Raw genomic sequence first — 25820 nt, 5'->3', positions numbered from 1 at the left:
CCAACAGCTGCACCGAGCGTGCACTATTAACTAATAAATATCAATAAAATAAATATATACTATGTATGTGTATGTGTGTGTAATTAAGTGTATTACAGTTGGTACAACACAGAATATTCAGATACTTATCCTGTGAAGTGGGCACAGCTTTCGTGATTATTCATCGTTCAGTTCTTCAGTTCGAAATTGATGCAAGAGATGGCGCTAACTTTTTTTCAGTCTATTGATGTCATCGTCACCACAATTATTTATATGACTAGCCGTTTTCTTGCGGTTTCACCCGCGTCCCGTGGGATCTACAGCCCGCACCGGGATTAAATATAGCCTATGTTACTCGCAGATAATATAGCTTTCCAATGGTGAAAGAATATTTTAAATCGGTCCAGAAGTTTTTGAGTTTATCCATTACAACCAAACAAACAAACAAACTTTTCCTCTTTATAATATTAGTATAGATTAGGTACTTAAAAGTTATGTGTAGATATTGAATTAATTGTTCATGATCATGAAACAAAACACTATTCCGTGGGAGGCATGATGAACTAATTATAATGAATCTGGGGCAGCACTTAACTGAGTTAGTGCCGTAAGCTCACCAACACAACAGATGCAACACTAAAGGCACCGCAAATGATCTGCAACCCGATTCTCAATTAGTTTACTCGACCGACGTCTACGATCATCGTAAATGCACGTCCAAGACCCACAACACTGCAAATAACTTGTTCCCAGGATTAAGGAATCATCTATCCCGTCTGTAGATTACAAATGGGTATAGTATTACATCTAGGTGACCACAAAACTGAGCTAAGTAATTGAATGCACACTTTACATTGTGTCAGTAGGAATGCCGAATGCTGGGAAACCCAGGTCGGGCTGTGTGGCGACCTCGGCTGCTATTACTATAGTACTACATTATCATTATTGCAATAAACTGAAACTGAACTCTTGGCTAGGTATCTGTATTTTTTATTTTTAAGTACCACGAAATTGGATTAACATATCTGTTACTTTTAAAACCAACATATAATATTTTGTTATTTTTCCGCGACCCCATCACCCGTTCAATGTGATTTTTACAAAATGTTTTGATTAATTTCTCAGAAAATTGTGCGATTTAAGATTACATTAAGTTATGCGTAATCTACATATATCATGAGAGATATGAATGTCTCCCGTGTAGTAAATATATCAGTTGTTAGGCGCCGCTTATCGTGCCCGCAAGGGAACCTATGGGAGGCTAAGAAATGTCCCCAAACAGTCGATATCGATCAGTGCGGGTGGCCGGGACGTGATAACGCGCGACTGGGACTGTTACTGACGTATCATCATGGTTATTCCCGACCTTCTCCATTCCATTGTTTAGCAAATTTAGTCATTTTCTCATGATCAATTACATGTCGCTCTTTTAAGAGTAACCTCTAAACAAAACGTGTATATTATCTAATAGCAAAAAATCTTTAAACCTTATTTATTACCACCCGTAATCGGTGTATTTAGTATCAGCATTGCACTCGTGCGAAGCCGGGGCGGTTTTTGAAATATATTGCACTATCTTCCTACACTGTCTTTACTTTTGATTGTTTACCAAACAAGTTAAGAAATAGCTCCATAACTTACTTTAAAATCTCTTTTATTCCTTTGACTTGCCAATAGGGCAGAATCGTGGACGTTGGCATCGAAATTATTTGACATACTTACATAAAATTAAAGTCATGGGTTATTATACCTATAATTTATGACCTTATATTTGTGTGAAATAGAGTTGGAGCACAGACTTATGGTTTCTCAAATTTCCTTTTTCTAGAATTATGTTTACTATAAGCAATGTTTACCAAATTGTCCAGAATCGAATTAACCAAGCGATAAACGACTTCAGGTGAATCACCTGGGTAATTAAATTTGGCGATAATATGATAAGAAGCGATCGGAACTACACGAGTGACTTATGCGAGGTATCAGTGCAGTGGCTATCTAAGACATAAGTATAATACTTAATAATTGATATTTTGTTATCTTGACAATTGACATTAATATATTAACTATAAGATCCATGACTCACTAAATAAGTGATTCATTTTTTTTTTTTTTGGATAGCTGTTAACTGCTTGTCTTAACGGAGACTCAATCAGATTCCTAAATGTGGTTGTTTCCAGGCGATGCGTAAGAAGAGACCCAGGCCAAGCCGACTGTCGGCCACGGCAACTAACGTTTATGAATGAACGGGATGTAAGAAGAATGATATCTAGATATTATCAATAGTCCTCACAGAATGTCAAAGCTTGTTTGTTTACCAATGATAACTGTTGAGACAAAGTGTGAATCATTACATTGATTACCTAGTGTTGATAGGCACGTGCCTCTAGTCGATCATTTAGCCAACCAGTTAACGGACAGGGGCCCGATTCTCCTAAGTTAATAATGTCAAAATCGAATAGAAATTGAATCGCAATATGATCGCAATAGCAGTTTTAGCCATATCGGGCATTCTGCTACTAATATAAGACCAATCGTATTCCAACGACATTAGATTGGTTTGCGATTGGTCTGCTATTTTGGTGATTTTGGTCTATACGGTAGTTTGCTCTACAATCATATTGCAATCGTAAATCATTTGCATACAAAATTATTCATTATTGAATGACAGAAAAGGATAAAAACGTTTATTTCAAAGAAAAAATAACGGAGTGCCACTAACGCTTCAATCGTAATTGAGTCGTGATTGGATCGCAATCGAATGTGAATCGTATGTTGCTTAAGTAAAATTAGGAGAATCGGGCCCCTGTATTGCAATCAGATATCAGAGGTGAGTCGCGGTCGAGTCATCCTCGAGTACTCGCGCACTTTCGTACAGGGTAGGTATACTTCAGTGACTAACATATGAATAGAGATTACGATAGAGATATATTTTCATCACAATAAAAGATAAGGCTATACTTAGCAAAGATTGCAATCAAAGATAGGTATTAGTTAACATGCTGTTTATAATTCCGCTTTCCACGTGCTGTAAAAAATATTTTAAGGATGCAAAATCTTCTCTGTAATGAGTCCTTCACATGAAAGTCAGCTCAGGTATCAAATGTCTTCGTAGCCTGTTTCAGAGTGTCTCATCTGAGGTGGATTCAGCCGTCAAAAAAAGTTTTAGGAATCATCGGGTTTATAGATATGTGCCCAACGGTAGTAGGTTAGGTACATGAAGGAGAAGGTAGATAAGAGAGAGTCCATAAAAAAAGGATAATAAATACCTATAATAATTAATCTTATTGATTCAGGATAAATTACTTATGTCTCAAACAAAGTACATAATAGGTAAGTACCTTACAAATAAGTGGATACATAATACCTTAGAGAGAAACACATACTAACGCATTTTTTGGGTTTAGTACATTGCAATCGCTAGCTAAACCCCACGAGGTAACTCTAAATAATGAATTACAGTAGGTATTGTACACCTTAACGAGGTAAGCAACAGAGTAGGTAAACGATGGTATAATATCTCTTGGGGATTACACACAACAACCATTTTTATCATTTACATTTTCCTATAAAAATGGCTTAGGTATTTACAAATTCTACTATGCAGATACTGCTACACGGTATGTGTTTGCGAAGTGATTTTAAGCAGGGGTTCACGGCTCAATTCCGCCAATTTGATTTAAGCGACATAGATGATTGATATCCAACTGAGATTCAATCACGATTGAAGCTTATGTGGCATACCGCATTTTTTTGTATTAATAAACGTTTTAATCGTTTTCCGTGATTCAACAATTAATCATATTGTCTGCAATTGATTTACAATAAGACTATGATTGTAAAGCAGACTAACCTTAAGCTAATGGCAGACTAAAGGCAAATCAATGGAATGTCATTGGAAACGATTGGTCTTGTATTAGTAGCAGAATTCCCGATACGGTTAAAACTGCAATTGAGATTCAATTTATATTCAATTGACACATTATTAAATTAGCAGAATTGAGCCTTTGTTGTTGTTGTTACACCCTTTTTATCGTCCCACTGCTGGGCACAGGCCTCCTCTCACACGGAGAAGGATTGAGCATTGAATTGAGCCTTTATTCAGCATTAATTTGTCTCCTTTAAGTACCTTAAAATATTGTCCATTGTCAAACTATAATATAATACTCTTTTTGTAGCCTTGTAGGGTAACTTGCAAGTAAAGGTAGGTACAACTAGATTTATAATATTTAATTGTCCTAAATATTGTTTAAAATGTCACATTTATACCTATGTGCTTTACTATTGCCATTGTCTAACTAGTGCATTATATGTATGTACGACGAATCCTTACTCATAACCTTCTCATTTTCTATACTAATATTATAAAGAGGAAAACTTTGTTTGTTTGTTTGTTTGGTTGTAATGAATAGGCTCTAAAACTACTGGACAGTTATTAGAAATTCTTTCACCATTCGAAAGCTACATTATCCACGAGTAACATAGGCTATATTTTATCCCGGTACGGGCAATAGTTACCACGTGACGCGGGTGAAACCGCGGGAAAACGGCTAGTATATTATACTCATAGATATAATATTACTAAACAAGATTGCGCACGCTCAAAATATATATTTACGTAAATGAACTCTATTCTAACGCAATAAGGTACTAAATTGGTTGCATAATACACAGAGGCAAATCCGAGCCGAGAGGGATAGTTCGAACGGAGGCTGTTTGTCTCTTTCTAACACCTTGCCAGCATAAAAAAATGTTGTGATCAAAAGTTTTGTCTTCCCAAAAACAATTGAATCACTTATATTTTTATCTTATTTTAACAATTGTAAGTCAACAAATTAATAACAATCGCATTAATTTATTCGTATTTATTATTAAAACATAAACAACATAAATTTTTATTTTGCTTTTTTTTTTTTTTATTTTCTAGCGGTAACCCTGAACATTCTTGGCGCGTAATCAGCATTTAAAATTTTGTTTTATTTTTTTGTATTAAATCAATTTAAACTATTAAAATGGTGAAAAAGTGTTGCGTTTCTACTTGCAAAAGTGAATCCTATGGTGGTTGCAATATATCGTTCCACAGGTTAGCTAATAATAACATTTTCGTAAACCAAACAACTAGGGTGCCCATGAATTCTTGTAACGTGTCAAAATATGGGTGATGGATTTTAAAACTGTTGTACTATTGTTATAGCTTCCCAAAAAATGAAGAAAGGCGACATAAATGGCTCAGCAGTCTATATATGAAGTAGAAATACAAAAAAAAACAGTCTTCACTTCGAATCTTCCTGCTTTTATACTGCTAATTTCCGCTAATTATTAAAAGCCTTTATTAGTATCTTAAGGTCACAAACTGCGTAAGTTAAAACTTCAATACTAATCTGTGTTTAATAATCTTAGCAAATTCGGATTTGTCTCACATAGCTTAATCTCATAGTCACCCTATTAGAAAGGGACAGACAGCCTCCGTACTAACTGTTTCACTCGGCTCGTTTTTTGGGTTTATATGCGCAGTCCTGTTTACTAATATTATGTCTATGATTATACTATGCTCAAGATTTGCCATAGAGAAACCACAGAATATGGAGTGAATAAATATCATAGATAAATATAGAGTGCTGTTAGTGGCATAGATGTAATATAATAAACCAGATTGCGCACGCTCGAAATATATATTTACGAAATTGAACTCTATTCCAACGCAATAAGGTACTAACTTTGTTGCATAATACACAGAGGCAAATCCGAGCCGAGAGGGATAGTTAGAACGGAGGCCGTTTGTCTCTTTCTAACACCTTGCCGGCATAAAAAAATGTTGTGATCAACAGTTTTGTCTTCCCAAAAAAACAATTGAATCACATATATTTTTATCTTATTTTAACAATTGTAAGTAACAAATTAATAAAAATCGCATTTATTTATTATACGAATAAATTATTTATATAAATTATTATTCTTAAAACATGAACAACATAAGTTTTTATTTATTTTTATATATTTTTTCTAGTGGTAACCCTGAACATTCTTGGCGCGTAATCAGCATTTAAAATTTTGTTTATATTTTTTGTATTAAATCAATTTAAACTATTAAATGGTGAAAAAGTGTTGCGTTTATACCTTTAAAAGTGAATCCTATGGTGGTTGCAATATATCGTTCCACAGGTTAGCTAATAATAACATTTTCGTAAACCAAACAACTAGGGTGCCCATGAATTCTTGTAATGAGTGAAAATATGGGTGATGGATTTTAAAACTGTTGTACTATGGTTATAGCTTCCCAAAAAATGAAGAAAGGCGACATAAATGGCTCAGCAGTCTATATATGAAGTAGAAATACAAAAAAAAACAGTCTTCACTTCGAATCATCCTGCTTTTATACTGCTAATTCCCGCTAATTATTAAAAGCCTTTATAAGTATCTTAAGGTCACACTGCGTAAGTTAAAACTTCAATACCAATCTGCGTTCAGGCCCGCCGTAAGCGGGCGTGCAGCGCGTGCACAGCACGCGGGCGGCACGTCCTAGGGGGCGGCAAATCTAGCGAGTTATCACGTAATATTTAAAAATACAATATCTTTTTATTAATGATTTGATTTCAATATTTCCGAACTCAGCAATAGCGCTAAGAATATTACTTATACTGCCGGTTTCAGTTAGGTACATCTGTTGAAAGGACATTTTCAAAATTAAAGATTCTTAAAAACGATTTAAGATCAACCAGTGGCGTAGCGTGGGCAAATGCTATTTAGGGGGCGGCAAAATTAAACCAATAAAATTTCGGAAAAAGCCGCCCTAGCTTTGGTCGTCTCCTTTCAATTTTGACTGTTTCACCCTTTGCATCCCCAAAAAATTCGCGCTCGCTGCGCTCGCGGCTCCATATCAGATATCGCATTTTATCTTTGGTTAATTGTTGAGGCATTCAATTCCGAATAAACATTTTTCGCGCACGTCCGTTATGGCTTTTTATGATATATTTACTTCATGAAAACTCTAAGGAAAAAAATCGCGCTCGCTTCGCTCGCGGCTTTTGCACTTCACTTCTGTGCATATCTTACTTTTTGACTTTGCTTTGTTAATTTACAGTGATTTTTATTTGTTTTGTGTCCTTTAAAAATAAAAATTTCGCGCTCGCTCCGCTCGCGCTTCCTTACATATGGAATGTGTCTTATAATTTTTCTACGGGAAACCCACCAAATAACGTATTTTACTGACTTTAAACATTGTTATAGATATTTAAGTGCGTTAGTTTAAGTTAATCACAATCTTTCAATACATAGGGGCCACTTGGGTAATGATTGCACTGCATTGATGCCCTAAGCAATTGCTTAGTTTGCTTATGGGCTTATACATTTCAAGTAAATAAAAAGTTATGTGTAATGTATGTTATGTATTGCAATAGTTATTTATCCAAAAGTAGGTGGGTTTTCTGCAATCAGAGCGGTGCATGTACATATTTTTTTCTGTTGGACAAGTAAGAAGGATCCGCCCCCCCCCCCTTATATATTTTTTGACAAAACGTATGTAGTCGTAGGGCGGCATAATCAGTTTTGCACGCGGGCGAACAAACAGCTAGCGGCGGGCCTGTCTGCGTTTAATAATCTTAGCAAATTCGGATTTGTCTCACATAGCTTAATCTCATAGTCACCCTATTAGAAAGGGACAGATAGCCTCCGTACTAACTGTTTCACTCTGCTCGTTTTTTGGGTTTATATGCGCAGTTCTGTTTACTAATATTATGTCTATGGTTAGTCGTCACAAATTAAATTTGTGACAGTGACAAGTAACAAATTTTGTCACTTGTCACTGTCACTGTCAGTGAGGAGCGTGTTCAAAAACTCCGATATTTCCTTTTTTACAATGAAGCACTGAATAAAAAATGTACTGTAAATTAATTGTAAAAAATATAATACATTCATTTTAAATAGGATATCCATCAATTTTTTCATAAACTTAACTAAACACTTTGTTATAAATACTATTTGGGTAAGTATTATGAAAGACATAGTTTTTATTGATATAGATTTTGAACAGACGTTGACTGTCGTGGGTGTCGAATGTTGATTTGTTATTGATTACTATTAATTTCATGAAATTCTAATTTAAAAACCATCGAGATGGTTATATATGGTGTTTATATTGTCAGCAAGTCTGGTGGTCTTATATTTAACTATGACCACAATATTCCCCGTGTGGAAGCAGAAAAAACCTTTGGGTTTCCCTTGGACATCAAGTTACAGTATGAAAATAAGAAAGTTATTGTTGCTTTTGGGCAACGAGACGGTATAAATGGTATGTAAAGATTATTTAAGACTCTATCAAACGAATATAAACTCGTCTACTTATGAAAATAACGATAATGTATGATATTTCCAGTGGGACACGTCCTGCTATCTGTAAACGGCACGCCAGTGAATGGTCGCACCACTGAGGATGGCAGAGACGTCTTTGATATTATAGAAACTAAGGTAATACACGTAACAATACACCTGTGTTGCCTGCCTCAGTGATTAGTGAAACAGACTCATTTCAATTTCTCCTGTATCCCCATCTACATTGTTAATGTCCTCTTGTAATATTTTCAGGAAAATTACCCTCTTAGTCTGAAGTTTGGCCGTGCCCGAGCCACTACAAATGAGAAGATAGTATTAGCTAGTATGTTCTACCCACTGTTTGCCCTTGCCAGCCAGCTGAGCCCTGTGCCCAAGTGCTCAGGCATTGAGTCACTCACAGCAGACACATTCAAACTCTCCTGCTTCCAGACATTGACAGGTGACATACATTTATTTTCAACTAGCTTTTGCCCGCAACTTCGTTCGCGTGGAATAGTGACTACCAGCAGATTTTTGTTTGACCAATAGATGGCGCTATATGTCTGGAATAATTTTATTTTTTTTAATAAAAACTATCATATGTCCTTTCTCAAGTTTCAAACTATGTCTGTACCAAATTTCACACAAATCAGTTCAGTAGTATAGGCGTGAAGAAAAGACAGACAGACAGACAGAAAGACAGAAAGACAGATAGAGTTACTTTCGCATTTATAATATTAGTTTGGTTTATAATAACTCATTTTACAATGCACTCTAAAAAGTACTTTTTATTGGTACTTTATACTTGAATGTGTTGTTCTTTTCAGGTGTTAAGTTCATCATAGTGACAGACCCCATGATGCAGGGCGCAGAAGTTGTACTAAAGAGAATCTATGAGTTGTATTCAGATTATGCGCTCAAGAACCCCTTCTACTCACTAGAGATGCCCATCAGATGTGAACTGTTTGACACCTCTCTACACACACTGCTGGAGCTGGTGGAGAAGTCAGGCACTGCCAATCTATAATTACACTCATAGTAGTCATAGTTAATATATTATACTAAGTGTTAATTGTAATTATGATTATTAAAACTATTTATTGATACTTTTTGTTTACAACTTGGGCCTTGGCACCTTTTGTAATAAAATTATCTGTGAGCCTCTTGCAATAAATTTTTCATAGGTAACTGGGTAGGTCTTCATCACCTGCCTGGGCTCTTGTAAGACAATGACATGGCACAATATAATGGGTATAATTTAGACGGTCACCAAAAATATTTTTAAGAATCTAAGCTGAGGCACCAAATAAAATAAACAACTCCAAAAAAAATAAATTGACTTTATTAAAAGGGCACTAAAGTATATAATATTATGATCCAAAAAAAAAAAAATAACATCAGAAAAATCGCAAATCTCGCACAAATATTATTTTTGGTTCCCAAAATGGATTAATGGTCACCAAATTCTATCTAACTCAAAGATTAATATTAATACCAAAAATCAAAGTTAGTCGACGAAAACGAATCGCTGCAAAACCGACTCCACGTAATCTTGTCTGCCCTACCCCTAGAGTGCAATTTAAAACCGCGTAGGCGCGGAGGGGCGAGGCGGCCTGCGAGCTGAGGCGCAGGTAGTTTTAACGCTCGCCGACGAGGCTGAGGCTGGCCGGCAGAGCCGGCCAGCAAGCCGAAGCTGCGGTGGTGAGCGTGAAAACCATCTGCGACGATAAGCTCGCATGGGACCGCCGGAGCCCCGCAGCGCCGGAGCCGTGACAGAAGCCATGTTGCTGCATGTTGCGTGCTTACATTTTAAACATACTGAGTTACACCCAAATTCATATAACAATAAATAAGCGACGTACGTTTGGGAACCCCAGTATATTAATTGGTATTTGGGAAATATTCTAGCGATCGTTAGCTTTTTTTGTCTAACAAAAATGACCAAATTAGAAGTCATGGTATTACATAATTGGTAACATCTAAGTAGTGACAATATATAATATTTGGTCTAAAGTGTATTTTAAAGGCGTCCATATATTTTTTAGTAGTCAATAATACGAAAAAATGGTTTTATTGAATAATATTTTAGGAAACGTTATTTGGTGACCATTTATCCATTTTGGTAACCGTTTAGAATTTTTTTGGTAGTAAAATAGGTACTTTTTTGGGTGGTGTTTAAACACAAGCCCAATATAATTTGTTGCATGTCACTAAACACTGGATTGTTGCCCAACTCAAGTATAAATACTACTTACTCACATGTTTCCTCATTATAAGACAAAATAATTCAGTGGGATTATCTTTTGTCTGCTATTGATGAAATTTTATATAACTGCATATTTTACTCTACAATTCTTTAGTTTATGAATGATTTTATGACAAACTGCTATTTTGCACTTGATAAGTTATTGTTCTTTCCTTTTTTATGTATATATTTGTAACAGATTGTGTTTGGATTTTGTGGAATAGAAGTAATGTGAGAAATGTGCTGGCTCTGCATAAGACTGACATATGAGACTTAACAGCAATGGAAGCTTGGGTGCTTGCTGAATGTTCCCTTTGTAACAATGAAAATAATTAAATTCACATAAAATTAATTATAAACTGGAAATAGAATGTTTATGTAATAGGAATGTATGTAGGTTCAAAAATATAAAAAATATATTTATAAAAATATGTGTCACAATGAAATCGAAACAACACATTAGTTTACAATAAAAAATTTATTGATATAATAATTATTTATTTTTAACAATTCAAATGGGGGTCTGTGCCCCGGGCCGCGTCTGACCGATACAAGTCTATAGATACCATATCGTTAATAACCGAACACTCCAACCTTTGTACTTGCTACACGCACACACACACGCACGACATTATTGCCTGATATTTGGTTCCGCCGGACGCCGCGCAGCCGCCCCGCCTCCCCGCCGCCCGCCGGACCCGCCGCATCAACACGAGGGAGTAACATGATCATCCTTTAGTACATACTACGTAAAATACCTTGACTTCCGAATCGATGAAAAAGCTCATAGTCGTCATACCGTATGTAAGCGTCGCGTTTGCCGAGGGGGCGGGGGAGGCAATGTGCGAACTACAAAAGCTATAATTAGTATCTCTAAAAATATAGTAAATCAATCAAAAATAAAAGTTAAAAAGGGCTGATCATAAATTCCCGCAAGCGTGTCTGCGCGGCGGTCCCGCAGGCCGAGCGCGTGACGCCGGCGGCTGTCGGAGCGGCCGCAGCGCAGTCGGCACACAGCGACTCGCGTCGGACGTGGACTAACTAAACTATGCATGTGAATATGTTCCCTCGCCTACACACGAAATACATTACTGCACAGCGAACGCACACATTGTCCAATAAGCATTATTACACTTTATATTGAATGTATAAACTAACAAGGAAACCCACATTTACAAATATTTATAGAGCTATACATAGTGTTCGTCGGGCGTCTCGCTGTCGACCAGTGAGGAGCGTCGTCGCCGTCGTGTCGGTCGGCTGCGGTGCTAGCTGACCGAGTCAAGTGCACAACCTCGCGAGAGATTCAGTGGTCGGTATAAAAATAGAGCCGTGAGCGGTCACCGCTACAAAATATTATCCTCCGCTTGCTACAGTCATGCCTGCTCAGTGCTGCCGCGGCATGCAAGCGGCACGCGTGTCGCGCGTGACGACCGCGTGACGACAGCGTGCCGGCAACGTGCCGCGCGGCGTGACGGGAGCAGAACAAAGTCTTAATTAATTTATCCGAAGAGACTTAAATAATTTACCCTAGTGGTGTGGGCGGCGCGGGGACTGCGGCCTCGCTACCTTACCTTACATTAGTCCAACCTTAATTTACTGATAAATATTTTAATAATTTCTATGCTAACCAAAATATACTCTTAATATCGCCAAACCAATCAGTTATAGATACTCGCGACGGAAGTGTAAATATAAATTTGTAATTTTTATAAAACGTAAAAATATAAGTATACGGTTCTAGACCTAAAATAATATAATATCAATCAATCCATATAACTCTGTATGGCTGCCACAGCTGTGGCTAATAATTTTATATGTAATCCGTTCCAAATCTTACATCTAGCTTAGAATCGACGTCGTCCGTCCAACCTCACGTGAGGCTGTCCCCGCGCCACGCGGCGTACTGTCGTACAGCCGACCTGCCTCACGTCGGTGCCCACACCGGCGCTACTTTTCATTTACAGTCATAGTAAATTCTATAAAAGTTACACAATTTCAGTAGTCGATACCGTACAATAGAAATGCGAGTGATACGTCGCTAAGGTAGGAGCACGGAGCAGCGGCACACTACACTACACACTGCCCGCGTCACACAGTCCACGCGGCGCTACTCGCCGGACGCCTTGCGGGCCCACGCGTTGTGGCACGGCAGCCCCGGCGGACACCGCGACCCTGCACATACAATTAAAACTCACTCAACCTCTGATCACACGGCTAGAATAACACCAGCTGTTCTTTATGGTTGTTTAGGAAGACTGACGAGCAATCTTCCGAGTGGGTGGCAGTTGAAGGCACGTGTTGGCAGACGTACCCGTGTACTAGGACTGGTGCGTGCGCGGCCCCCAGAGGCGCAGCGAGTAGTCGTCGGAGGCGGACACCAGCACGTCGGGGTGCGCGGGGTTCCACGCCACGCAGTTCACGCAGCGCGTGTGCCCCGACACCACCGCGATCGGCTCCTCGCCGTTTATGTGCCAGATGTACACCTGAAACAAACACAATGATAAAAAAAAATATACTACATATATAAAAAAGAGCTTGTCAAAAATAAACGTCATTTTAAAGTCATAGAACTCATATTCATTTATCACATGCCTACGACGATATATTCTTCTAAATCTTCTTTAGATTAAGAAGTTAACTTTAGTAGCTAGTTGTTGTAGTGGGTACTAAGGATTACCCAAAAACATTTTTTATGTACTCCCTTTTTACTGTACCTATATAGCCCCTTATAAACTCACCTTTTAAACTCCCTTATATTCAATACCCCTCTGTAATCTCCCTATATACATATAATTAAATTGATCAATGTGAATTTTCAATCATATGATTGAAATCCTATGGAATATGCTCACAAGGTCTAGATCCACTCCAGGTTAACTTTGAATACGCGCAAGATACGTCGTACACACTGTATTTATATAAGGAAGTTCAACTAAATAATTCAAGTTGGATTAAAATGTATCAATAAATAAATAACATAACGTAAGATGCATATCATAGTTAAGCAGTACCTTGTTATCCTCGCTGCCGGAGGCGATGAAGTCCTGCTGGGCGCCGCCGAAGCACGCGTGTATGGTGAAGTGTCCCTGACTGAGCCCGCGGAACCGCCGCACCAGCGCTCGGGCTCCTGCACCGTCCAACATTACACACGTCTAAATTTCCCTCATCACTACATAGCATAAAAAGTATTTTTTTCTGTCCCTATGCTTTGTACGCTTAAATATTCAAAAGTACGCAACGGATTTTGATGCGGTTTTTTTAATAGATCGAAGAGAGGAAAGTGTATATGTATAATGACATCCATTAAAGAGTGGGAGTAATACAGCTATCTCGTGAAACCGAAGCGGGTCGCTAGTTTAAACGTAACGTGAACTCAATGGAATCTGGTAATAATTGAGTAAATGAAGACTTGTACGTACGGATGTCCCAGAGATGCACGCCCTGGTTGGCGACGTTGAGCAGCAGCAGTGTGTCGGCCGCGTTCAGCGTCATCGCCATCACCGCGTGCTCCTCCTGGATGCTGCAACACCACATCACTCGCGTTAGCTGGACCACTTTACATTCAAGCTTGACGCAAACAGTCATGCCAAGGAAGAAGCATATGGTTAAGGAGAATGAGTGTGTATTTGTCGGGTTGTTTGTGTGAGTTTGTCGGGCTGCGTGTATGTCGAGGGGTGTGTATTAAGTGTCGCGGCCAGCACCTGCCGCGAGCCGCTGCGGCACGCCGCGTGTGTCAGGGTGTGTGTGTGTGTACACTCACAGGTTGGTGTCGGACAGGTCGGTGAAGTCGTACGCCCGCACGCGGTGGTGCGTGTCGGCGGCCAGCACCTGCCGCGAGCCGCTGCGGCACGCCGCGTGTGTCAGGGTGTGTGTGTGTGTGTGTACACTCACAGGTTGGTGTCGGACAGGTCGGTGAAGTCGTACGCCCGCACGCGGTGGTGCGTGTCGGCGGCCAGCACCTGCCGCGAGCCGCTGCGGCACGCCGCGTGTGTCAGGGTGTGTGTGTGTGTGTGTACACTCACAGGTTGGTGTCGGACAGGTCGGTGAAGTCGTACGCCCGCACGCGGTGGTGCGTGTCGGCGGCCAGCACCTGCCGCGAGCCGCTGCGGCACGCCGCGTGTGTCAGGGTGTGTGTGTGTGTGTGTACACTCACAGGTTGGTGTCGGACAGGTCGGTGAAGTCGTACGCCCGCACGCGGTGGTGCGTGTCGGCGGCCAGCACCTGCCGCGAGCCGCTGCGGCACGCCGCGTGTGTCAGGGTGTGTGTGTGTGTGTGTACACTCACAGGTTGGTGTCGGACAGGTCGGTGAAGTCGTACGCCCGCACGCGGTGGTGCGTGTCGGCGGCCAGCACCTGCCGCGAGCCGCTGCGGCACGCCAGCGCGTTCACTCGCACTCCGTCCCAGTTGTTCAGCAGCGTGCCCTATGGGAACAGTCACTACTGTTGAGCTGCTCAGATAACTACACTTCCACCAAACATACGGCGTTCAATTACTCAAAAATTGGTTTGTGATATTGGTTTGTATGATCCACACGAGTGTACGCTCTCGATTACTACCAAGGATCTGTGTATAGTATATATGACAGAGACTCACGTCGAGGCTGCAGTGGTAGAACTGTCCGCGGGCGCCGCCGCACACGAACTTGTCGCCGCTGGAGTGCCACGCCACCGCCGTCAGCGAGTCGTCCTGCGAGTTCGTCATCTTCAGGTGCAGCGTCTCCGTCTGCAACCGCCCTCAGCGTTACTCTCTACATACCGCCACAAGGAATGTACCCTCTCTAGGGAACCTTCCAAATTATTCGCAGGAACTACCACATAACAGTTCAATGAAAGAATCTAATTAACGACCCTCGGTTTGACTATAGCTCACACGTTTACTGCCAAAGACCTGTTAATGGCAGCGATCCTCAGCGCGCAGCACGATGCCCTCGGCAAGTCGAAGCGTACTGACCTCCATGTTCCATATCCAGAGGTCGGGGCAGTCCTCCGGGCCGGCCGCGATCAGGTAGCGTCCGTCCGGGCTCCACGCCAGGAACGACACGCCGTATGTGTGGCCCTCCAGCGACTTCCTGCCATATAAATCACCTTGCTATCATTCTAAACGGCTTTTTTATATTTCACCATAATTTCAAGTAACCAATTGAAGAATGCCGTTCACAATAACTCCTTTTTTATAAAATTTTGAAAGTCGTAGAAATGTTACCTGAATGTGAGGCGCTTGGCCACGGGGTCGAAGTCCCAGATCATGACGGTGTTGTCCTTGGAGCCGGAGGCGAGGCGCGAGCCGTCCGGCGACCACTTGCAGTACCACACCTCATCGCAGTGCTCGTTCAGTACCTGATGTTATTTATACACGTATTACTTGACGCCATGACTTGCGAATTCCACATAGCGTAACTGTCGACAGCGCAATGCGGTACCTGCAGCGAGTGGATGGGGAAGTGGTCGGCGGAGCAGTGGTGGTCGGCCAGCAGCGAGAAGGGGATGGCGTCGGGGTCGGCCGGGAGGCGCGGCGCGGCGTGGAAGCGGCAGCGCGCCGCCTGCTGCAGCGCGGCCTGCGCCAGCAGCGCGCGCAGGCGGCCGGGCGCCATCATGAGCGCGGGCGGCAGCACGGCCTGCACGCGCGCCAGCACGGCGCCGCGGCTGCGCGCGCCGGAGCCGGGCCAGTGCGCGCGCGCCTGCAGCTCGCGCGCGTCGCCGCACATCATGAGCGCCGACAGCCGGTGCACGCGCGGCGTGTCGTACTGCAGCGGCGTCAGCTCGTTGCGCAGCACGTGCAGCGCGTCCAGCACGCGCCCCGCCTCCAGGTGCTCCAGGTACTTCTGCTCCAGCACCACGAACTTCATCTCCTGCGCACACCGGCACAGCTTCGTGTTAGTTACAAGATACTAATATAGGCTTATGTTCTCGATATTCCTCTATGTTTATCAAACCGGGACATTAAATGCCCATATGTACACGAGGATTCATATATTTGAAATATGGTGTTGGCAGAAGATGCTACGTATGGACAAAACGTCGAACAAAGTCAATAAGTCAATTCTCAAGGACTGCAAATTAAAACGCGCTTTCTGCTATCTGCCGGGAGAGAATCCTTATGTTTTTCGGACACACCGTCAGAAGAGACCCAGATAGTCTGAAATGACTTCTAATAGCTAGTGCAGCAGAGGGCAAAGGAGCAGAGGACATTCGCCGACTAAATGGACCGATACGACTCAAGAAGCCACCGGCTAGTTATGGGGATCATTTCTCTATTCACTACATATGTATTATATAAATGAGCTGGGTACTGACGGCGAGATTGTGCGGGTCGACGTGCGGCGAGTCGCGCAGCAGGTCGTGCAGCGCGCGCAGGTCGTGGTCCGCCTTCACCCAGTCGCCGGCGAGCACGTGCTGGCGGAACGTGGCCGCCGCCGGGTGCTCCAGGTGCAGCCCCGACTCCTCCATCAGCAGCGCCGCGCTGCGTCTGCGACACACGCCACACTTACACATTTACGTACCTACAACACATTTTTGTTCCGAGATTTCCATTTATGCCAAGCCTAGCTATTGGGCTACTGCCGTTTAAATATACATTGAAGGATAATGGTCAGGTAGCCTGTTACGACTGGCAGTAATGATACCATCAGCAACATTGGAGGTCGCTGCGCTTGCGACACGGCCATTTCTATGCGCCCACGTGCTTAAGTGTGTACAAGAGGCCTAAAGCATTCAACGCCGTTCTACAATAAATAACAAATAAACTTCGACCTTTCACAGAAAAAGTAAATATTCAAATATGTAGTATGTAGAGTATGTAGTAGCTATATTTTACATAAATCAGATTTTGGCGTCGAAGTACGAGAAGGAAGTAATTTATAAATGTTTTCATTATTTCACCAGATTACCACTATAGGAAGTCAAGATATTCAAGTGGTAGGTGTATCGAAGTAATCAACTAATCGCGATTTAATGGTGATGTTTCACAAAGCGAACGCTACCATTACTGGATTGCTACAGTACGTTGAAATGTTAACACCTACGCAATCGTATAGAGGCAGTTAGTTAATATTTATAACACATTTAGGTACTATAGATTACGTGCGGAAATATTACTTAGTATCCAAGTGTTATAATTGAAAGGGCAGCTATTTAATGTTAGATATTTTTGTAGTTAATATCTATGAAGCTATAGCTTTAATAACTTATATTATGCTGACTAAACTTACTATAAATTATAACTGCGTAAGTGTTGGCCTAGCACAACAATAAGATTAGGTACCTATGTCATAATTATACTATGCAACCATTATGATACATATAATTAACTAAGAAGATAACAACGTAGCCCAATCAGTAGAGTCGGCTGAATTACATGAGAAGTCAGTTAAATACACTTTATCAAAAACACAACAACATAAATATAGGTAATTGATAAGGAGATAAGAGCCTGTGTGGAGAGCAAGTCTTCACCACAAGTATATTGTATTGATACCCACAAGTTATGTAAACGTGAACATGTCAGATGGACATGTTACATGATAGGTAAACACCAGGTAAAGGTCACTAGTGTGCACTTTAAACATACAATACTAATTATGTACTTCATTAATGTGGACTTTTTTATGTAGGAATTTATTTCAGCACTTAAATTTAAAGTTTCCAACAAACTTAGCATGATTTCAGCTATTTTTTGCTGTGAAAATATGCACGCAAACCTATTACAGATTACCCTAACTTCTAAATTATATATTCTAAATATCCTAAGCTTCTAAATCTTACATATCTGTGTCCATCTTACAATTGTGATTATTGTGTAGGAAGACAAGACACCTTGTGAAATATTCAATGGACAGTTTTTGTTCCAGCTTTCATAATGATAAAATCATAGAAAAAGCTTAGCATTGATTTATAATTAACTATCCATTTTTCCACAGTTTCATGTGTCCAGTAGGAATTACTGCCCGTACCAAGATAAAATATAGCCTCTGTTACTCAGGAAGAGTGTAGCTTCCCAACAGTGAAATATATTTCAAATTGGTCATGAGAAGTTTGGGAGCCTTTATTATACCAAACCTAGTGATTATATGTATTCATGTTCTGGATATATGAAATAAACAAAAAAACGACTTACACATATGCCTAATATAGAAAATAATGAATAAATTATAGTTTTCTAATAGCCATGATAAAAGCTAAGTAACCTGTAATATTATCAGCAATATTTTTAGAATATTCCATAATAATAGTTGTATGGATGATCCAACTCATCCCTACTAATATTATATCTACCGGCTTTAATGACACAAGTCAAGTTCCAAATATGCTCTACATAGTTTAACTGTGCTAAAATAAATTATTATTGTTTGTAAATACTGAGTATTATTCAATAGAATGTGAATGTGCCTACTTGTTGACACAAAACAACATGTTCCTAACATGGCCAAATAGGAAATGGTAAGCAGGTTCTTTGTTTACCTTGCTCAACTCAACTAAGAAAAATGTGTTTAGGAAATTGAACCTGCCTTAAGATGCACCGAGTTTAGAGTAATCTGAAGTATTACAACAAACATTGCATGATACAGATTCTATTGTTTGTGTATGCTAGAACAAAGGAATTAATTATGCATAGTACCATAAGTACTTATAATTTTGATTTATTGGGAATATTTTGTATGCCTGAGAAATAGAAAGGAGCTGGATGCTAACACTTAGCAATGCCATTAAGTCTAGGAACAAATTAACTTTTGTCATTGTTCAAATAAAGCAACTTACGTTTACAGTCAGTGGTTTTAGACTTGTTCATGACTAGTCAACTCTAATCAAATTATCTGACAAAGTAATCTAAGAGACTTGTTTCCTTATACACATTCAAAGAAGCAAAGGTCATTACACCGTCGTTAGAGATATGCCTATGGTCCAAATAGAACAATTAGTTTGCTGTGATACTACCACATAATCCAGTGTTATCATACTTTCAATTTGCTTGTAGTGGTGTCTCAGATGATAGCGAGACCTTCCGATGGGCATCATCAGGAACACTGTCAGATGGCTGCATGTTTCCAAAAGTTTTGGATAACAACCTCAGCTGTAGTGAGACTGACTGCAGGCGAACCGTGCAACAAAGGAAAAGAGTGAACGCTCAGCGGTACTCACTCGAGTCCCACAGAGAGCAGGTGCTGACCGATGAGGCGCACGATCTCCTGGTCAGTCTGAGTCATGCGCAGGCCGGGAGGCTGCAGGTCGCCGTTGCGCGGCGCGGCGTCGCCGTTGACGTGGTGCGGCGGCGGCGCGCCGTTGGCGCAGGGCTGGTGCATGTCTGCGGGCCGGGCGGGCGGCGACAGCCTGCGGGTCCGCTTGCGCGGCGGCCGGTGCCCAGCGCCCTCGTCCCCCGAGTCAGTGGAGGCCAGGCTGGCCCGCTCCGCTGCGCCCGCTCGCCGCGCTCGTCGGAGCGCCGAGATCACGAGCGCGCCCGCCGCATCGGCCTCGACGCCGCGACCGAGTGACGTCACGGCCGCCCGATACGCACCACCCGCGCTCAATAGACCATCTCCCTTTGTTCGTCGCTGCGAAACTCTCGCTCCTGGCCTGCTGCGTCGCGACACTCTCCGAATGAAAATGCTCTCTACGCGACTACAATCGAGGAACTTGTACCGTTACGAATCGTTTCGATCGCTGTTAGGATTTGCAGCGTTCGCGATGCGTACACAAAAATCAGCTGAAAATGATACGACAGCTGTCTTTCTTCGCTAATGCAACATCGCCCTTCTTTCTTTCCGTTTCGGATGACGTTCGTGTCTTGTTCGGTTGCGCATCGGGCGAAATCGTGTTGTAATGTAATGACCTCAAAAATAAAATTATCCGTGCATCAAAAATGGTGCAAGTAGGCATGTGCAATATTAACTATGTTGCTATTTGCTATAGAGTTAATGTATTTTTGTCATTTTGAAAAGAATTATGGCTTATATTTTAAGTTCTCTCACTACTAATATTTTACATCTATCAAACAAATAACTAAAAAATAAACAATAGGCTGTTATAGAACCAAAATATAAAGCTTTTTTATTGCAGTTATTACTATGTTATTCTAAACTTAAAAGTAGACCCTAAAATAAATCAATTTGTATATTTTGTTTTTCTATGCATAGCATGAAATGGAATGTTAGTTGTTGTGTTTGGTTTGTTTACAACACAGAATTTCTAGCCATCAAGCTTACGGCCCGCGCCGTGGTTGCTTGTTGCTATTTTGAATTTCTTAGATTTTGAAATTATTATTATTATTTTCGTATAATTACAGACTAATTCATTGTGTTTCAAAAAAAAATACTGTACTTAAATAATTTTCAGAATACTTTTGCAAGTTTTCGTACATTTTAATTCCATGGCAATTTCTGAAACTACCGATGTCAATAATCTGTCAATTTAATTGTCATTTGTCAAATCAATCAAATCAAGCAGAGTTTGATTTGAATGATGCCAGTGCCACTGTTGAATTGTGTTTTTTTATGTGAAATCTAGGAATTGACCAGAATATAAAATGAAATTAATAATTTTGAAAGTCATTTTGTTGTATATGTTAGCGACGCCGACAAATCTACAGCTTCTTATCAATGTTAGGAATCAGGTATGGTCTATGTTTTTCTTGTACTCTTTTATATTGGATGGTGTTTGCTTACTTTAAAATGTTTATGTTACTCTTATTTAAACATGGCTTTAAAAAAAGAGTAATTTAGACATGTGGTATTGTTGTTTCGTGCAGGGTGGCGATGTTATGCAGGAGAACATAACCGCGAACGTGTCTGAGGACACCATCACCCTGGAGTTCATGCGGCTGGACGGCGTGTTCGTGTCGCAGCTCGTCGACTTCACCAACGTGAGTTAGCTTTCTAAAGGCTGATTTACATTGAGTCAGTAACTGACGTCAGTGTAGGCGCCGAAAACTGACGCGTGCTATTTACACGAAGTCAGTGTAGTGTCAGTGTTTCGTCAGTAGTACTGTGCTGACTTCAAATCAATTTACACGATGGCAGTGCCGGGTCAGCACTGACTTGTCAGTGGACTGACGTCAGTTACTGACTCAATGTAAATCAGCCTTAACATCGCCCCCTCAACATTCTACTTGCTCACGAAAATGTTCCATAACTACACTTCTAATTATGTACAATTTGTTTTATCTACTATTCATTTTATAAAATACCATTTTCATACTTCTTATCAGTTAATAAGTTGCTAGTTAATTAAGAGGCATAATGTATTTGGTTATTTTAACAGATATGTTTTTCTGTTTTAGTTTTATGCTAAAAATCAAATTTTGTTCTTTCATAGACTTTAGTTCCTATGCTACTAAAGTGACAATTTGAAATAATGCAATCTTGGCACAGTATTAAACTTATGAATGTCTATAAGTTATATGTAATATTCCAGGAAGTGGAGGCAATGAAACTAATAATTCCTGGTGAGGAGGAGTTGGGTCAGACAGGCCACCAGACACTCTGCTTCCTCACACATGCAGCTCAGGCTGATTTCATAGCTCCCGATGCTATGGCCAAGCTGCGACAGGTATGTCATTATGTGGTTGCACTAGCTCACTATCACTTAGACCACTTCTCATTACAATGGCACAAATGTTTAAGACATTAAATAAGTTGCATTTATAACTTTAACATAACATTTATAATTATATAAGTTGTAAGGCAGAGGGGAATTTTGAAAGGGGATAGACGCTTTGGTTGCATTGGTAAATGGCTAAAATGTCACTCCTATCAGAAAGTACCGAAACTTGCTTGTTACAATGATTCCCAATGGTCATTGTCATTTTTTAACTATTTTTTCAACGACTCAAAATCATTTATTAAAACTTGTCTGCTAAAAAGTACTTTTTCCCCGACATTGATTTGATATTTGACACTGATGTCACTGATGTGGTCACTTATTATGAAGCTAAGGAGGAAGCCCAAAGTCAGAGAGCAATGGAGAGAGCGACCTGGAAGACACAGTGTGAGCAGACCCCCATTAGATGGACGGACAATCATGCAAAGGTCCCTGGGAAGTAGTGGATGTGGGTTGGTGAAGATCAAGCAAAGTGGCAGACGTGTTCCAACACGTCTTTGTCCAGCAGTGGATGTTAATTGGCTAAAACGATAATGGCTGCTAAAAGTTATAGTAATGATTTATCTACTTTCCTAAGTTAGTTAGTTGTTAAATTTTACATATTTATGTACCCCTAGAAAAACCCGGGCACCATTCGTGTGGCAGAGGAGGATAAAGGGTGGCGGCAGACGACGGCAAGCGCGTGGGCCGGGCGCGCGACGCGGCTGCTGTCGGCGGCCGCCGCGCGCCACTGCGGCGCCGCGCCCGACCGCGCCATGCTGCGCGCCGCCGACCTCGCACGCTGGGCGCCCAGACCTGGTGCGTGCTCACATCTTACATACACTTCTCCTCAAATAACTGCTCCTCCAAAGTTGATGCCTTCACTATTATAATCAAAACAACCAATACTTGCTCATGCTTCAGGTTCTTCTAGTTGTGATTAAATCACGTAATGTTATTGTTCAAAACTTTGTAGTAAATACAAAATCATCATCTGCCTAACCTTTTCTCAACTGTGATATCACAGCTTCAATTCAACCACCAGCTGCAAGCTGATCACTATAATAGTTGAGTCAATCATTTATACTAGTATTCTTCTTTCTCTAGTTTGTTTATCTTCTAGGTCAAATAGGTTCTGTGGACATGACCTAAACAATCAGTTATGAGTGAACTAACAAAGAGCTCGGATGTTTTAAGACATCTATCAACGATTTTTGGTATTATAAAGAATAGTCGGGTTCAAGGAAGGCGTACAATGGCGAAAACAGTTACGTTCCTAGTCCTCGTACACTCGCATTTGGACGCGCTACTTCCGTTATTTCACTTAACAAAATAATGTTTTAGGCATGGATCAGTCGTCTTACGCGTCAGCAGTGACGCCGTTTCCTGCGCACGCGTTGGCGTCAGACTCCGCGGACGGCAAGCCTGCCGTTGGGCCGTGCGTCTCAGAGACTGACCATACTAAAGAATGTATATGTCACATGGAGGTGAGAGTTAATGTTGTTGTACATTGGAATACATTTTGACAGGATAGATTACATATGCAACCAAAATATTTCCAGATTCAAACTTCAGGCCCTGTGCTTCACAGTTGTGATATCTTATTGCTATTCCAACTTATTCTGTTACTTGTTTATTATTTCTTCTTTCATTTTAATAATACATGCTTGGAATTATTTGTAATACACCAAATTGTGTGTAATACAAAAATATATTGTTCAACAGGTATGCGTGAATTGGTACCCTTGTGGCTTAAAATACTGCAAGGGTAAGCCACAAGGAGGGCTGAGCTACAGATGCGGCATCAAGACTTGCCACCGATGCTACCGCTACCACTTCTACGTGCGGCGGCGCGACGCGTGCCCGAGCTACACGTGACGGCGCGACCGCCGGCCGCCGCGCCGCCGCGCACTCTGCCAAACTTACCATCTAGTCCTCATATTCATCATGTTCATATATTTTTATAAAGAACCTTTGTTCTGTGACCAAACTGTGACAATACCATGGATCCATCCTTGTAAATATTATTTTGCAAAGCTAATAACTATACTTAATTAAGTTTTAAGAAATACACTTTGAATACTATTTACATGCGTGTTTTATTACTAGAAGTACCATAAATTATTTCAGATAAGTATTCATACACAGAGACTGCATTTAAATCCACCTAAATGGTTGCTACAACTATTTTAAGTTAACAATCGTATTCTGTTATATTAACAGCTCAGTTACCCTAATTAGGTTGACCCAGGGAAGGGTTCATGTCTATTCTTTCTAAGGACAAACTGTATTTTCCTCTCCATGTCTTCGTTGTAGATAGCCTTGCATCGCTCATGGTTGACACGCCTCCTAGTCTGGAAATGAATTTGTATCATATGTAGCAGCAGGCTCACACATCCTTTTTGTTTCTCAGATACTGAACTAGACAAGTGTCAAAATATTTATTGGCTTAGATTGACTAACCAATTATTATAATTATGACTCAAGACTCAACAATATAAGATATACCTACTATTAATATCAACAATGATTTTGAGGCGAATCGAAAAATCAATCGAATTGAAATCGTTTTAATGGAAAATTCATAATTGCATAAATGCTTATTTCATAAGGAATGACTTTAAGTGTGCATGTTGTTTACATATTTAGGTTGGAGTGTAGCAAAGGCTGTGCAAGGCTTTTGGGACTTAGAAAATTGTTCATAAAAAATGAAAATTTCGGAAAATGCCTAGTTTTTCATTTCCATCGTATAGAATACCTAAAAATAAGACAAAAACCATCTGGGCACTTTTTGTCTAGGACCAAGGAGCCCCCGTAGCGGGGCTCCGTCGACTTTGCCTTTGTTTACAATGACCTTCAGTGCTCATTTTCAGGCGAACCGTTGGTCCTAGGCAAAAGGTGCCCAGATGGTTCTTATTTTTAAGTATTCTATACGATAGAAATGAAAAACTAGAAGTCCCAAAAGCCTTTCACACCCTTTGCACATACTAACCCATATTTATTACCTGATAAGGTTTCTCGTAATATCTGGTAAGCCTGTACTGATCGAGGATGCCTTCCTTGCCAAGGATTCGGTTCACCAGCCGACATGCGTCGTCTACGTTATTGTTCTTTACAAATACAGTGCGAGCGATGAATGAAGGGTGACGGTTCGATAGTAATTTCAGTGTTAAGAACATTTTTACAATCAATTGACGAAAAAAACAATTTACAAAATTATTTTTTAAGGTTAGAATGTACAATACATACACGAAATGTCAATCTATGTTTTGACCATAGATGTAATATACTAAACAAGATTGCGCACTCTCAAAATATATATTTACTAAAATGAACTCTATTCCAACGCAATAAGGTACTAAATTGGTTGCATAATATACAGAGGCAAATTCGAGCCGAGAGGGATAGTTAGAACGGAGGCCGTTTGTCTCTTTCTAACACCTTGCCAGCATAAAAAAATGTTGTGATCAACAGTTTTGTTTTCCCAAAAAAAACAATTGAGTCACTTATATTTTTATCTTATTTTAACAATTTTAAGTCATCAAATTAATAACAATCGCATATATTTATTCGTATTAATTCTTGAAACATAAACAACATAAATTTTTATTTTGCTTTTTTTTTATTTTGTAGCGGTAACCCTGAACATTCTTGGCGCGTAATCAGCATTTAAAATATTGTTTATTTTTTTTGTATTAAATCAATTTAAACTATTAAAATGG

The 25820-nt window shown here is 40.4% G+C and overlaps 4 protein-coding genes across 4 annotated transcripts; 2 read left to right on the top strand and 2 right to left on the bottom strand.

Moving 5' to 3' along the window:
* Positions 1-7984: 7984 nt before the first annotated feature.
* LOC124629601 (trafficking protein particle complex subunit 4) lies at positions 7985-9389 on the top strand. Its single transcript, XM_047163082.1, has 4 exons — positions 7985-8263; positions 8348-8439; positions 8557-8743; positions 9111-9389. The coding sequence occupies exons 1-4, from the start codon at positions 8089-8091 to the stop codon at positions 9308-9310; spliced, it is 654 nt and encodes a 217-aa protein (XP_047019038.1). The 5' UTR covers positions 7985-8088; the 3' UTR covers positions 9311-9389.
* A 1598-nt stretch (positions 9390-10987) lies between these two features.
* On the bottom strand, positions 10988-20339 carry LOC124629600 (WD repeat-containing protein 26). Its single transcript, XM_047163081.1, has 11 exons — positions 19666-20339; positions 16825-16996; positions 15951-16379; positions 15734-15867; positions 15482-15599; positions 15125-15253; positions 14816-14952; positions 13951-14051; positions 13543-13658; positions 12843-13014; positions 10988-12703 (listed from the first exon to the last, which is right to left on the bottom strand). The coding sequence occupies exons 1-10, from the start codon at positions 19824-19826 to the stop codon at positions 12850-12852; spliced, it is 1662 nt and encodes a 553-aa protein (XP_047019037.1). The 5' UTR covers positions 19827-20339; the 3' UTR covers positions 10988-12703; positions 12843-12849.
* Positions 20340-20761: 422 nt separating this feature from the next.
* LOC124630030 (out at first protein) lies at positions 20762-24187 on the top strand. Its single transcript, XM_047163734.1, has 6 exons — positions 20762-21133; positions 21269-21382; positions 21934-22068; positions 22737-22917; positions 23443-23585; positions 23824-24187. The coding sequence occupies exons 1-6, from the start codon at positions 21047-21049 to the stop codon at positions 23974-23976; spliced, it is 813 nt and encodes a 270-aa protein (XP_047019690.1). The 5' UTR covers positions 20762-21046; the 3' UTR covers positions 23977-24187.
* LOC124630031 (28S ribosomal protein S21, mitochondrial) lies at positions 24179-25370 on the bottom strand. The gene is made up of 2 exons (XM_047163735.1): positions 25104-25370; positions 24179-24452 (listed from the first exon to the last, which is right to left on the bottom strand). The coding sequence occupies exons 1-2, from the start codon at positions 25275-25277 to the stop codon at positions 24336-24338; spliced, it is 291 nt and encodes a 96-aa protein (XP_047019691.1). The 5' UTR covers positions 25278-25370; the 3' UTR covers positions 24179-24335.
* Between the last annotated feature and the right edge of the window lie 450 nt (positions 25371-25820).

This window comes from Helicoverpa zea, chromosome 4 (assembly GCF_022581195.2).
Source record: "Helicoverpa zea isolate HzStark_Cry1AcR chromosome 4, ilHelZeax1.1, whole genome shotgun sequence".
NCBI lineage: Eukaryota > Metazoa > Arthropoda > Insecta > Lepidoptera > Noctuidae > Helicoverpa > Helicoverpa zea.
Note: the sequence above shows the minus strand (reverse complement) of the source record. Positions and strands in the feature narration are given on the sequence as shown.

Excerpts from the sequence above, each read along its gene's own strand:
- LOC124629601 (XM_047163082.1), top strand. The coding sequence starts at position 8,089 with ATGGTTATATATGGTGTTTATATTGTCAGCAAGTCTGGTGGTCTTATA. Across the intron at positions 8,440-8,556 it reads TTGATATTATAGAAACTAAG|GAAAATTACCCTCTTAGTCT; the intron begins GTAATACACGTA and ends TAATATTTTCAG. Across the intron at positions 8,744-9,110 it reads CTGCTTCCAGACATTGACAG|GTGTTAAGTTCATCATAGTG; the intron begins GTGACATACATT and ends TGTTCTTTTCAG.
- LOC124629600 (XM_047163081.1), bottom strand. The coding sequence starts at position 19,826 with ATGCACCAGCCCTGCGCCAACGGCGCGCCGCCGCCGCACCACGTCAAC. Across the intron at positions 16,997-19,665 it reads CTGCTCTCTGTGGGACTCGA|ACGCAGCGCGGCGCTGCTGA; the intron begins GTGAGTACCGCT and ends CGTGTGTCGCAG. Across the intron at positions 15,868-15,950 it reads TCCCCATCCACTCGCTGCAG|GTACTGAACGAGCACTGCGA; the intron begins GTACCGCATTGC and ends AAATAACATCAG.
- LOC124630030 (XM_047163734.1), top strand. The coding sequence starts at position 21,047 with ATGAAATTAATAATTTTGAAAGTCATTTTGTTGTATATGTTAGCGACG. Across the intron at positions 21,134-21,268 it reads TTATCAATGTTAGGAATCAG|GGTGGCGATGTTATGCAGGA; the intron begins GTATGGTCTATG and ends TGTTTCGTGCAG. Across the intron at positions 23,586-23,823 it reads AATGTATATGTCACATGGAG|GTATGCGTGAATTGGTACCC; the intron begins GTGAGAGTTAAT and ends ATTGTTCAACAG.
- LOC124630031 (XM_047163735.1), bottom strand. The coding sequence starts at position 25,277 with ATGTTCTTAACACTGAAATTACTATCGAACCGTCACCCTTCATTCATC. Across the intron at positions 24,453-25,103 it reads ATTACGAGAAACCTTATCAG|ACTAGGAGGCGTGTCAACCA; the intron begins GTAATAAATATG and ends ATTCATTTCCAG.